The 12,585-nt window shown below is 41.3% G+C and overlaps 1 protein-coding gene across 2 annotated transcripts in view; it reads right to left on the bottom strand.

Moving 5' to 3' along the window:
• The window catches only part of LOC108414382 (ephrin type-B receptor 4a), a 77,564-nt gene extending 68,407 nt beyond the window's left edge, over positions 1-9,157 (bottom strand). For both annotated transcript variants that reach the window (XM_037533265.1, XM_037533266.1), the window contains exon 1: positions 8,285-9,157. In XM_037533265.1, coding sequence (XP_037389162.1) covers positions 8,285-8,363 — 79 coding nt within the window. In that variant the 5' untranslated portion in view covers positions 8,364-9,157. The remainder of the gene's footprint in view (positions 1-8,284) is intronic.
• Positions 9,158-12,585: the final 3,428 nt, after the last annotated feature.

Here is a 12,585-nt window from a genome sequence, read left to right as displayed (position 1 = left end):
TCGGGCCACAATGGGGAATTAGAGAGGGGTAAGGTGATCCTGACGGATCTGCCTTGGGTTTAATCTCACCCCAAAAACTCTCTGAGCCGCTTCGGGCCACAATCCAATCTGCCCCCCGCGGCTGCTGTTTCTGACTTCACCAAATTAATCATTACAAAACCTGCCAGACCCCCCGCGGCCTACAGTACGGCATGGCATCTCCGCTCCGCGGGGGGACGCGCCGCATTAAAGCAAATGAACCGCCGAGATTTAAAGCCAGATTAAAAACTCTAACCACTCTTAAACCCTTTAGAAGTCTCGGTTCCCCCGGCCACAACAAAAAGCACTGTAACATTATACCAGCTATTTATCACTGAAAGCGCAGATTCTCTGATTTCAATCCACGCCACACCAGCATGAGCAGAGGAGGAGCCGTTTTAATACCGGAATTTGATAAAAATAAAATAAAAAAGTGTCGATACAGAATGAAACTCAAATGTGAAAGTAGAAGCTTAAGTATATTATCGCTGTTGTGGAAAGAAAACCTCGTATCTCCGAAATAGTAACTTTACAGGAGAAGGAAAAAACCTGCTCCACTTTTAATGTCAGTCAATGGAACCAGACGTCTTTCCGAGTCATTTTGGGCCGTTTGTTTTAGTTCATTCATCATGAAATTTACACACAATGTAAGGAACAACAGGCGTTTTCAAATCATGTCAAAAACTGAAAAATGACAAAAAAAATAGAGATGCAAGGTTTTGTTCCGACAGCAGCGATATATACGGGTCATTCTCCATCTGGAGGGGAAACCATGTCACAAAGGCTGCAGGGCTTAAAAAGACGCTTAAACTATCAGGTTCAGCTCCAAGTCAGTATGTACATTCACACAGCTGACCTAAGCTTAAATAAGACCTTCCCCTCATGGTTTCTCTGATTTTTCTTTTCGAGGTTGAACTGAGGAATTTATATAAAAACAGATTCATGCTTAGTTTTAGCATTTTACTACACTTAAAAATATTGTAAAAATTCACACAGAGATTTTGGTCACTAGTGACTCTTATCAGGACTCTTATTTTACATTTTAACCCAGTATTTTCAGCTCCTTTAAACTGCTTCTTTGGGTCGAGGCTCATCAGAGAGGAAGCGTCTCGAGGTTTGTTCACTATATTTCATTCGTTTATTAATCCTGTTCATCAGGCAGCTCATAACTTCTTTGCGTCACTGGTGTTTGTGCTTTAAAGGCTGGGTGATTAAAATGGTCAAAATAATGCCGTAAATACCATTTTTATTACTGATTTTAAATACATGAGGTCACCCGATCAGCCAACGAGTCAGCCAGTTTACAGAATCCTCAGTTTTAACCAGAACGTCACTGGAGTCGCCGTCACTGGAGTCGCCGTCACTGGAGTCGCCGTCACTGGCGCTACACCACATTCATACAACACCAGTGACTGTAAAAGATGCTCGGGATTAAGCTCTCCTTTCTGCATATCTGATGACATGACATGTTAACGAACATTAAGATTGTTCGGTTTTAGGATGAAAGAAATGGATTTTTAAAGATGCGTCCACCTGAATTCCCACTCCAATCGGAGAACGACCCCCATATACCTGTGCAACTGTGGCATTACACAGATATTACACAGTATATTTGTAGATATTACAGTATAGAGTATTTTCAACTTAACGACCCGTCAGGATACAAACATCTGATAAACTGGACAGCACCCAGTAACGTTAAATGTTAAATAAATATGATGAAAAAACTATAAATACAGTGAATTATTATTATACTTTTCAAGCACTGCACTGGACTAGATACGATAAAGCAGGCCCTCTTTGCAGTCAGGCATGCAGTTGGGATGTGTTTGTATTACTGACGACGCCCACAATATGCTCAGAAAAACAAACGGTGGCGTATTGTGATGTAATTTATCACATTAAATATTGTCATATTTCTCTGCCCCAACATAGCAACACAGAACAGCTCGAAAAACCCTTTTTACTGTGGATGTAAAGGCATGTTTTAAAGCTCCTAACCAAATACAAGCATTTACCATCATAGATAAGAACCACTTAACCACGCAGAGAACCGTCGAATGTTCTCCGAGTCGTCATGGTTCTAAACACGACGGCTTCGCCGCGGAACCCTCAAATAAAATGACAATAGCGATGAAGAACCAGGGCATTAAAATGAGCTTTTTACCAATCAAATCAACGATTAACGCTTTAAGTTTCAAAGGAAAGAAAACTTTTGTGGCTTTTTGTGAAACACCGAAACTTTGCTACCCCCCCCCCCCAACCCCCCACCCCCCAAAGAGGATTCATCAGCTAATGACAAAAACAGATCAGTCAATACCTCATTAATTCGATCCAGTGCCAGCATTACCAACGTGTCCGTGTCACACAGGCTGGTTAATTGATTCCGGATGCGGGGTAGCAGGTGCGTCCACTGCACCGTGCAGAGCAGAACTAATCCGGACAATCCGCCCCCATCGATTGGTGGGCCTGCGGCCGAGCGATACGGCTCCAAACAGGTGAGGACTGTGACAAATTTGGGTTCACACCTGAAAGGTCACCTTTAGCTAATCCTCACGCTGAGAACACCACTCAACACGGCTGGACCGGAGTTAACCGTGCGTTTAGCGTTTTTAAGGCTGGCAAAGGCCGCTGCACTGACCGGTCTACAGCCCCTGACTTCGCAGCTTACAAAGCCAAAGATCCCCAAAGGTTGCTTTTGCACTGGAGCTCTACGAGGCAGTCCTGGAAGCCAACAGCAATGCCCAAAAACGCTGTACACTCGCCTCAAGGCATGTGGGGGTGCGGTCAGTGTCTCTAATAGGCCTGATTATGCGCTTTCTGACTCACTGTTACATACAAACATTAGCATTCGCTATTGGCAGCCTGAGTTTTGACTTGACGGCTTTTTCTGTCCTCGTATTCCGCGTACATCGTAAAGGGTCAGGCATATATTTCAAAATATCTGGCCACGTGTGTAGTGTTTATGTGTAGCCACTTTATTAGGTATCTAATAAAAGGCTGGACCCCCATTTGCCTTCAGAACTGCTTTAATTCTTCGGGGCAGACTTTCAACAAGGTGTTGGAAACGTTCCTCAGAGATTCTGGTTGGTTATTTGAGTTCCTGCTGCCTTTCTATCATCTGGAACCAGTCTGCCCATTCTCCTCTGACCTCTCACATCAACAAGGCTTTTTCATCCACATAACTGACCGCTCACTGGATATTTCCTCTTTCTCTGACCGTTCTCTGTGAACCCTAGAGATGGTTGTGTGTGAAAATCCCAGCAGATCAGCAGTTTCTGAAATACTCAGACCAGCCCGTCTGGCACCAACAACCACGCCACGTTCAAAGACCCTTAAATCCCCTTTCTTCCCCGTTCTGATGCTCGGCCTGCACTTCAGCAAGTCGTCTAGACCACCTCTACATGCCTAAATGCAGTGAGCTGCAGCCGTTTGATTGGCTGATCAGCTATTTGTGTTAACAAGCAATTATACCTAATAAAGTGGCCGGTGAGTGTATGTCTTGGCATCGAATATCGGACACGTGCACATAATAAATGGATCGTCCTGACGCGTCTAATATATGTCAGATACAAACACTGAAAGAAAGTGTTTCAGTAATGCATTCCATCCATATATCATGTTTGCTATCATATAAGAGACGTTACACATGTTGAGATGTGGCTGAAATATATCTCCTATATATGAAACTCCAAATAAGTTGGCATACAGCACTGTGGGAAAGTTTTAGGCATCTAAGCAAATTTTTATTTTTAGTGATTTTTAAAAATCACTGTTTATTATATATGTGTAAATATATCATTATTAACTCATATTCTATATATTTTGTATATTCAAATATTAACACTTTTCTCAGCAAATAAACACAAACTACACAAATAAACAGATTTTGAAAACGTGTCTTGGGTGGCTAAGACTTTCACACAGCGCTGTATGTGACCCATTTGTGTCCGTATATGACAAAAAATTAGTTGGGAAATAAGGGAAGTTCATAAACGCTAATATATGTCATATTTGAAATCCATATATTGCCACTGATCACATTTCTGTATGGGTTATATGGCTTCTGACACACTATTATCTATACACATTAGCATTCGGCACTGGCAGAGTCGTTTTAAAGCTAACCCTAACAAACGGAGAGGAAAACGCTTCGCTGGAGATAGAAATCAATAACATCCGAGATAAAATCAATAATGCTTTTGTCTTTCAAATGGAAACAATTAGCAACCAACTGCAGCCCAAACCAAGACATCCGATGTTTGGAACGATCCCTGGTTTTAGCACTGGAGCTACGAGGCTAATAGCTGGCTAAAAAGTAACAGAAACTTAGTTAGCAAGGTCCTTCAAACATGGTCCTTCAAAGCGTGTGAAGGTGCTCAGTGTCTCTAGACTGGATTGTGTGGCTTCGGACACTGAATGACTGTTATCTATAAACATTAGCGTCCGCTATCATATCCGGAAATTAGCTTGTTCTCCAGCCATTCACACTTCGCTTCCGGCCCTCAGTTGCTCTTCGTGCTCCACTGTAATTTTAATCTTCAGACGGAACAAAAGGCAAGAAAAAAACACCTCGCTGGAGATGAAAATCAATAATCAATACTGCTTCAGTCACTCAGATGGAAACGACTAGCAACAGCTCACTAAACACGGCCCAGTCCAAGACATTTAGCTTTAGCACTGGGGCTACACGGCTAGTGTGGCTAACTAGTGAAGGAAGCGCACAGTTAGCAGTTAGCATGGTGCTAACCGCGTGCCTAAATCACTGCACGCTTGCTTCAAAGAGCGTAACGCAAGTTATTTGGTATCTCTAGACTGGATTATGCGGTTTCCTCGTGCTCCACTGTGATTTAAGAGTCATTTTTGAGGAAAAACACTTCACTGGAGACGAAAATCACTGATATCTGAGGTAAAATCAGCGCTGCTTTTGTCGTTCAGATGGAAACAAATACCCACAGCTCACTAAAACGATCCCAACACGGCCCGGTCCAAGGCATTTAGCTTTAGCACTGGGGCTACAAGGCTAGTGTGGCTAACTAGTAACGGAAGCTCACGGTAAGCAGTTAGCATGGTGCGCTAAGCTAAGCCGTGGCTGTGAACTCGCCTCATTGAGGGTGAAGGTGTTTAGCATCTCTAACAGTCTGGATTGTGTGGTTTCTGACACTGAATGACTCACTGTTATCTATAAACGTTAGCGTCCGCTATTAGCCGCCTGAAATGCTAATTCTCCAGCCATCCACACCACGTTCCCTGCCCTCAGCTGCTCTTTGTGCTCCGCTGTAATTTAAGCGTGATCTTCAGACGTAACAAAAGAAGAGGAAAAAAAACCCACTGGAGATTAAAGCCAATAGTATCCGAGATTAAATCAATAACGCTCTTGGCGTTCAAACGGAATCAATAAATCATTACAACACATTAACAGACCAAATGCTGCAGCCCTGAGGATAAACTTGCATCTCTCTCTCTCTAAAGCTTCATGAAAAACTAACTCGGGAGTATTTATTTAACTCTGGCAAAGTGTCAGGAATAGCGCGGCTAGATTAGATTGGAACGAGGCTAATATTTAAAAACATATAAAATATATAAAATAAACACTGATTGCTGTGGATTATTATTTCCTGACCGACTAAGCCGCCACTTGTAGGCTCCGAGTAATCAGCTTTGGATCCCTCGTACAGTCAGAACCCGAAGTGAGCACCGTCGTCCACTGCGGTTAAACAGATTAACACTCTGCAACTCTGGCCACAAAACCTTAAGCCCATTCTAATTACTTTAATCTCGGGTTTAGCGGGCAGCAACTGTGAAAGGGCCGCTAAAGAATGACCCCCAACCTAATTTCGGGACAGAAACACACTTGCCCACCGAGTTTTGTTGCTTATCGGTGGAGCACAGGCTCCTGGGAGCTTAAGTGTGGCTCCGGATTACTTCGTCAACCAAATATTTTCATTTGGAAAACTGGGCCTTAGCATCTTTTCCAAAGCCACCGGTTCCTGCGGTTGACGGATGTACTTGTTTCCATCTCAACGAGGCAAAAATTCTAGCGTGAATTCACTCCTGGTGTCCATTTATGTCCAGCTGGATGCAAATTACCACAGTGGGATCTAATTCCACACAGTAAGGTGTTCATTCAGGACTGGACACAAGCTCCTTTATCTAAACACTACACGACCAAAATTACAGCCCAGCTGTGACGTCTAAAAGAACCTCAATCGGCTCTGTTTATGCAAACGGAACAGTGAACCTCCCTGTAAAACTATTCGCATGATTTCAGAACAATTTCCAGCAAACGGGTTCCTCACATACACTCTTAAAAGCGGTTCTTCGAGGGTTCTTTAGTAAAGACGGGGGTTCTCTTTGCATGCTGAAATAGTTCTTTGCATGGTGAAATGGTTCCTCTGATTGTGGAAGATTGACATCTACATGGAACCTTTCTGTAAATAGTCCTATATAGCACCAAAAAGAGTTCTGCTTTAGTTACGATGTAAAGCTACAATAGAAGAACCCTTTTCGGTGCTATATATATTTTGGTGTTATTTTACCATGCAAAGAACCATTTAAGCCTGCAAATGGTTCTCTGAGCATTTATGGGTCTATATAGAACCAACTTTTTAATGGTTGTACATCACAAACAATCCATCTTAGAATAAAATGCCGAACCAAAAAAGCTTGTAAGGTACTTTCACACAATGCAAAACCATTAATACCAATCTAAGTGTTCTTCCGAGAACATTTACACTACGTGGAGGTTCTCTGAACATTGAAAAGGTTCTTCACACTCACACATCCTCAGGGAATCTTTTGGTGGATGGTTCTTTGGAGATGTGAGATTTTAAAAAGTTTAAAGAACTTTCATATGAAGTAAAGCCATGAATACCAAATCTATGGGTTCTTCCTAGAGATTTGCCATTATTTGACTGTTCTTCAAACTTCAAATAGGTTCTACAAACTCGCACATACTTTTGGTGGGTGGTTCTTCGGAGATGTAACATTTTTAAAGGATTCAAGTACTTTCCCCACAATGCAAAACCATTAGTACCAATGTACGAGTTCTTCCTAGAATTATTACATTATGTGGAGGTTCTTTGAATGATGAAAAGGTTCTGCACACTCACACATCCTTAAAGATCCTTTTGGTTGATGGTTCTTTGGAGATGCAAGATTTTAAAAAAGGTTTAAAGAACTTTCATGTGAAGTAAAATCCATGAATACCAAATATTTCAGGTTCTTCCTAGAAATCTGCCATTATGCAAAGGTTCTTTAAACTTCAACAAAGGTTCTTCACGCTCACACAACCTTAAAACCCTTTTGGTGGACGTTTTTTTTACGATATTTAAAGATTTAGAAAACTTTCATATGAAGTGAAGCCATGAATACCAAATCTATGGGTTCTTCCTAGAGATCTGCCATAATGTGAAGGTTCTTTAAACTTCGGAAAAGGTTCTTCACACTCACATATCCCTAAAAAACATTTTGGTGGACGGTTCTTTTCAGCTTTTTATAGTTTTACAGATATTTAACGTGAAGTAAAGCCATGAATACCAAATATATGGGTTCTTCCTAGAGATCTGCCGTTATGCGAAGGTTCTTTAAACTTCAACAAAGGTTCTTCACGCTAACATCACAACCATAAAACCCTTTTGGTGCACGGTTCTTTTACAACATTTATAGACTTAGAGAACTTTCATATGAAGTGCAGCCAAGAATACCAAATCTATGGGTTCTTCCTAGAGATCTGCCGAAACGTGAAGGTTCTTTAAACTTTAAATAGGCTCTTTACACTCGCATATCCCTGAAGAACCAACCATCAAATGGTACTTAAGGGTAACAAAAGTGGTGTCTGCACAAAGAACCCTTTTTGGAGCCCTTTCCATTGGCCTTTTTCGCATTTTCATAACTTCTCCATTAAAATGACTTAATGGTGCTCAGATCCACCATAATGTGTCCCGTCGGTCTAAACGGGGTCCTGTCTGGATTTCCATGGACTCCACAGCAGCTTATTGAGTTTAAACGGCTAAAACAACAAATCATTCCCTGCAGCAGCGGCAGAAGCAAACAGGTAGTGGAGTACAATAGCCCGAGCAGTGTGTTTCCCAATCCTGCTCCTGGAGTTCCCCCCCATTTTAGCGCTTTCCTGCACCAACCCACCCATTTTACCCTCGTGCGGGGCCTGGCAGTTCGCTATGGAGCCGAATCAGGAATGCCGGAGAAGGAAAACACCCAAATACTCAAACGCACGGCTGGGAAAAACCAGGGAGACCAGCTTTACCTTCTTCAGCCACTGATCCCAGCAGATAGTCCAGGAGGAGAATCCACAGCGGAGCTACATTCCTCCAGGCGAGCTGCATGGCTGGCGGGGTGTCGGTGAGCTCTGTAGATGAATTCGTCCCAGAAAATGAAGAAAGGAAGGACCGAAAATGGAGATTTGGCGCTGGAGTACCGTCAGCTGGGCCTTGCAGCCATGGACCGCTCCGAAAGCCGCATCCAGGAGCAAGAGCACGGCGCCTGGAGCAAGGAGTCCACCAAAGTTCACCAATCCAGCACTAACTGGGCTACTTTGTTTCTCCTTTTGGGCAACAAATGGAAGGAAGCGGGTCTCAAAAAAAGACCAAGAAAAGTTCACCAACTTTTCCACGTCGAGCCCCACGGCACGTCCACCGCTGCTGGGATCTTCTGGTCCAAAAGAGCTGGAGATCTCCCAGTAAATCCCCTCTAAACGGACCCCTTCAGGCTGGTGGGCTGGCGTGGCCGGTGCTGAGGGGGCAAAACCCACAGCGTTTCCTCCAGAGCAAGAGCTTCACACCCTGCTTCTCCTCCTCCGCTCCGTGTCCTGGACGTCTCCACCTGGTCAGACAGGTCTGGACGCAGCACACCGTGCGACGCATCCACGTCCTTTATGCTCAGAGAATCCAGCCGGGCTCCCTTTGTATGGCTTCCAGAAGAAATGCCCCAAAAATACCCCTCAGAAGCGGAGCAGGGTGGTCGCGCTGAGCCCCTCCAGCTGCGCGCTTGCAGTGACGGAGGCGCAGATGTGGCGCTGCTGGCTCGGAATTGGGGGAATCGTGCTCGGAACACAGGAATGCGGAGCGGAGAGGAAGGAAATCTGTAGACGAGTCGCTCCTCAGCCCGACCCTCTCCGATCCCAGCTCCTACAATATGGTCAACACCGAGCAGAATGCGCCAACCTCCCCTCCTCGAAGCCCCGCCCACCCCCGGCAGCGCGGCCTCCCATTGGTCGGCTCGTCACATCAATCATAAACGCATCCCACCCCTTCATTCCCAAGCCATAATGCATTCACTCAGCCTTGCTTCAATCCAAATGGAGATGATGTAGGGCAGTGTTTATTTCACAGCAATGAAAATAACCTTCCAAAGGCGTTTTCCCAGATATTAATGCAAGTGTTGATGATGATGATGATGATAACTATTATAGAGATCGACTGAATTTACAATGACATGCTATTAAGAAATGTGACAGGATTGGGATATTATATAATAATTATATGATGACGCTAATTATCGTTTAGGTATTATATTGTATGTATTGGTAAAACATTTAAAAATAAGTTTAATTAAGTGATTGATTAATCTAAATTAATAAACAAACCAATAAAGCTTTTGTTTGGAAGATATAACCACAACGTTTGAAATATTAATAAGACACGTGACGTGATGTAATATGATTACATTATGATGAAGATGATGGTTGTTTATGTATCATATATCACGTATGAATTGGTGACTTTTCATAAGATTCATAAGAAGCATTAAATGAAAATAAGTACTTAATGTAATGAATCGATTAACTTTGTGTTCAGAGAGTTTAAAATTTTAGAGAGTTTACATTTTTAGTCATTTTTTTAGTGGGAGTTATTGGAGCTTTACTTACATATCATTTAAAAAAAGAATAAATAAATGCATTTTATTTGATAACTAAAGTAATGAACCAACCAACAAACAAATACAATGCTAACGATATTTGAATAAATATTGTTGATGCATGTAGGCATTAATATAATAATAAAAATAGTAATAAATGAAAATAAGTACTTAATTTAATTGACTAACTTTGTGTTCAGAGAGTTAAAATTTTAGAGAGTTTACATTTTTAGTGATTTTTTTAGTGGGTGTTTTTGGGGGCTTTACTTATATATCATCAAAGAAATTTTATTTGATGACTAAAATAATTAACCAACAAACAAATACAATGTTAACTCTATTTGAACAAATGTTTTTGATGTATGTAGGTGTTTATATAATAAATAGTAATGAAAGGAGATAAATAAACGTTAATTCATGAAGGAACTGATTTACCTACACACACCTTTACATTACCTAGACCATTTTATTATAATGGTATAATGACAAGTTATAAAGAAGTGTAATATGGTAGTAAATTATTGTCAAATAAAAAAAAAAAAAGAAAAAATGTAAAATTTTAATTGTATCTGTTTAAATATTTTTAATATTAATTTTTTAGTATGTAGGTGTTGTTGATGATAACATGCAGGTGCATTACAATGTTATAGAGAGTTGAACTCAATGTATAATGGCATAAAGAAATGTGACATTATCAGGAATGAAAATAAATAAATGTTAAATGTAAATAAATAAATGAAACCTTCTTTTATTTCCTAATTTTATATTCACCGGACAATTTTTATAACAATGCTATGATTACATGTTGTAAAGTGGTTGGTTAGTGTAGTGGGTAACACCTCTGCCTTGTAGACTGGGGTTCAATCCCCCACCTGGGTAAAACACCCTACACTACACCAATAAGGGTCCTTGGGCAAGACTCCTAACACCACCTTGGCCTACCTGTGTAAAATGATCAGATTGTAAGTCGCTCTGGATAAGAGTGTCAGCCAAATGCCATAAATGTAAATGTAAAGAAGAGGAACACGGTAGTGAATTACTGCCACATAATAAAAATACAGGATGAAAAAATTAATGAAAAGCAAAAATGAAATAAAAATAAACTTTAATTTATTACTTCAAAAAATAGCAAATAAATGCAAAATAAATAAATACAGTGTTCAGAACTTTGTATCTGTGTTTTCCTGCTAAGTGTTACAGTGAGTTTAGCTCATTGGTCTAATGACAGAACATACAGAAATACAGAACATATTTCTTTAAAAAATGTAAAATGTAAAAATTTGGTCATTTTACACGGGGAGGCCAAGGTGGTGTTAGGAGTCTGGCCCAAGGACGCGTATTGGTATAGTGTAGGGGTGGGGGCACTGAAGCCCAGTCTACAGCATAGAAGGCAGAGATGTTACCCACTACACTAACCAACCGCTATATACCCACTACACTATACCAACCACTATATACCCACTACACTAACCAACCGCTATATACCCACTACACTATACCAACCACTATATACCCACTACACTACACCAACCGCTATATACCCACTACACTACACCAACCACTATATACCCACTACACTAACCAACCACTATATACCCACTACACTATACCAACCACTATATACCCACTACACTAACCAACCGCTATATACCCACTACACTATACCAACCACTATATACCCAATACACTATACCAACCACTATATACCCACTACACTAACCAACCACTATATACCCACTACACTATACCAACCGCTATATACCCACTACACTAACCAACCACTATATACCCACTACACTATACCAACCACTATATACCCAATACACTATACCAACCACTATATACCCACTACACTAACCAAACGCTATATATCCACTACACTATACCAACCACTATATACCCACTACACTAACCAACCGCTATATACCCACTACACTATACCAACCACTATATACCCACTACACTAACCAACCACTATATACCCACTACACTAACCAACCACTATATACCCACTACACTATACCAACCACTATATACCCAATACACTATACCAACCACTATATATCCACTACACTAACCAACCACTATATACCCACTACACTATACCAACCACTATATACCCAATACACTATACCAACCACTATATACCCACTACACTACACCAACCGCTATATACCCACTACACTATACCAACCACTATATACCCAATACACTATACCAACCACTATATACCCACTACACTAACCAACCACTATATACCCACTACACTATACCAACCACTATATACCCACTACACTACACCAACCACTATATACCCACAACACTACACCAACCGCTATATACCCACTACACTACACCAACCACTATATACCCACTACACTATACCAACCACTATATACCCACTACACTACACCAACCACTATATACCCACAACACTACACCAACCGCTATATACCCACTACACTACACCAACCACTATATACCCACTACACTATACCAACCACTATATACCCACTACACTATACCAACCACTATATACCCACAACACTACACCAACCACTATATACCCACTACACTGTACCAACCACTATATACCCACTACACTACACCAACCGCTATATACCCACTACACTACACCAACCACTATATACCCACTACACTATACCAACCACTATATACCCACTACACTAT

The sequence above is a fragment of the Pygocentrus nattereri genome, chromosome 23 (assembly GCF_015220715.1).
Source record: "Pygocentrus nattereri isolate fPygNat1 chromosome 23, fPygNat1.pri, whole genome shotgun sequence".
In the NCBI taxonomy this organism is placed as follows: Eukaryota; Metazoa; Chordata; class Actinopteri; order Characiformes; family Serrasalmidae; genus Pygocentrus; species Pygocentrus nattereri.
The sequence above is the reverse complement of the archived record's forward strand: the minus strand, read 5'-3'. Positions and strand labels throughout refer to the sequence as shown.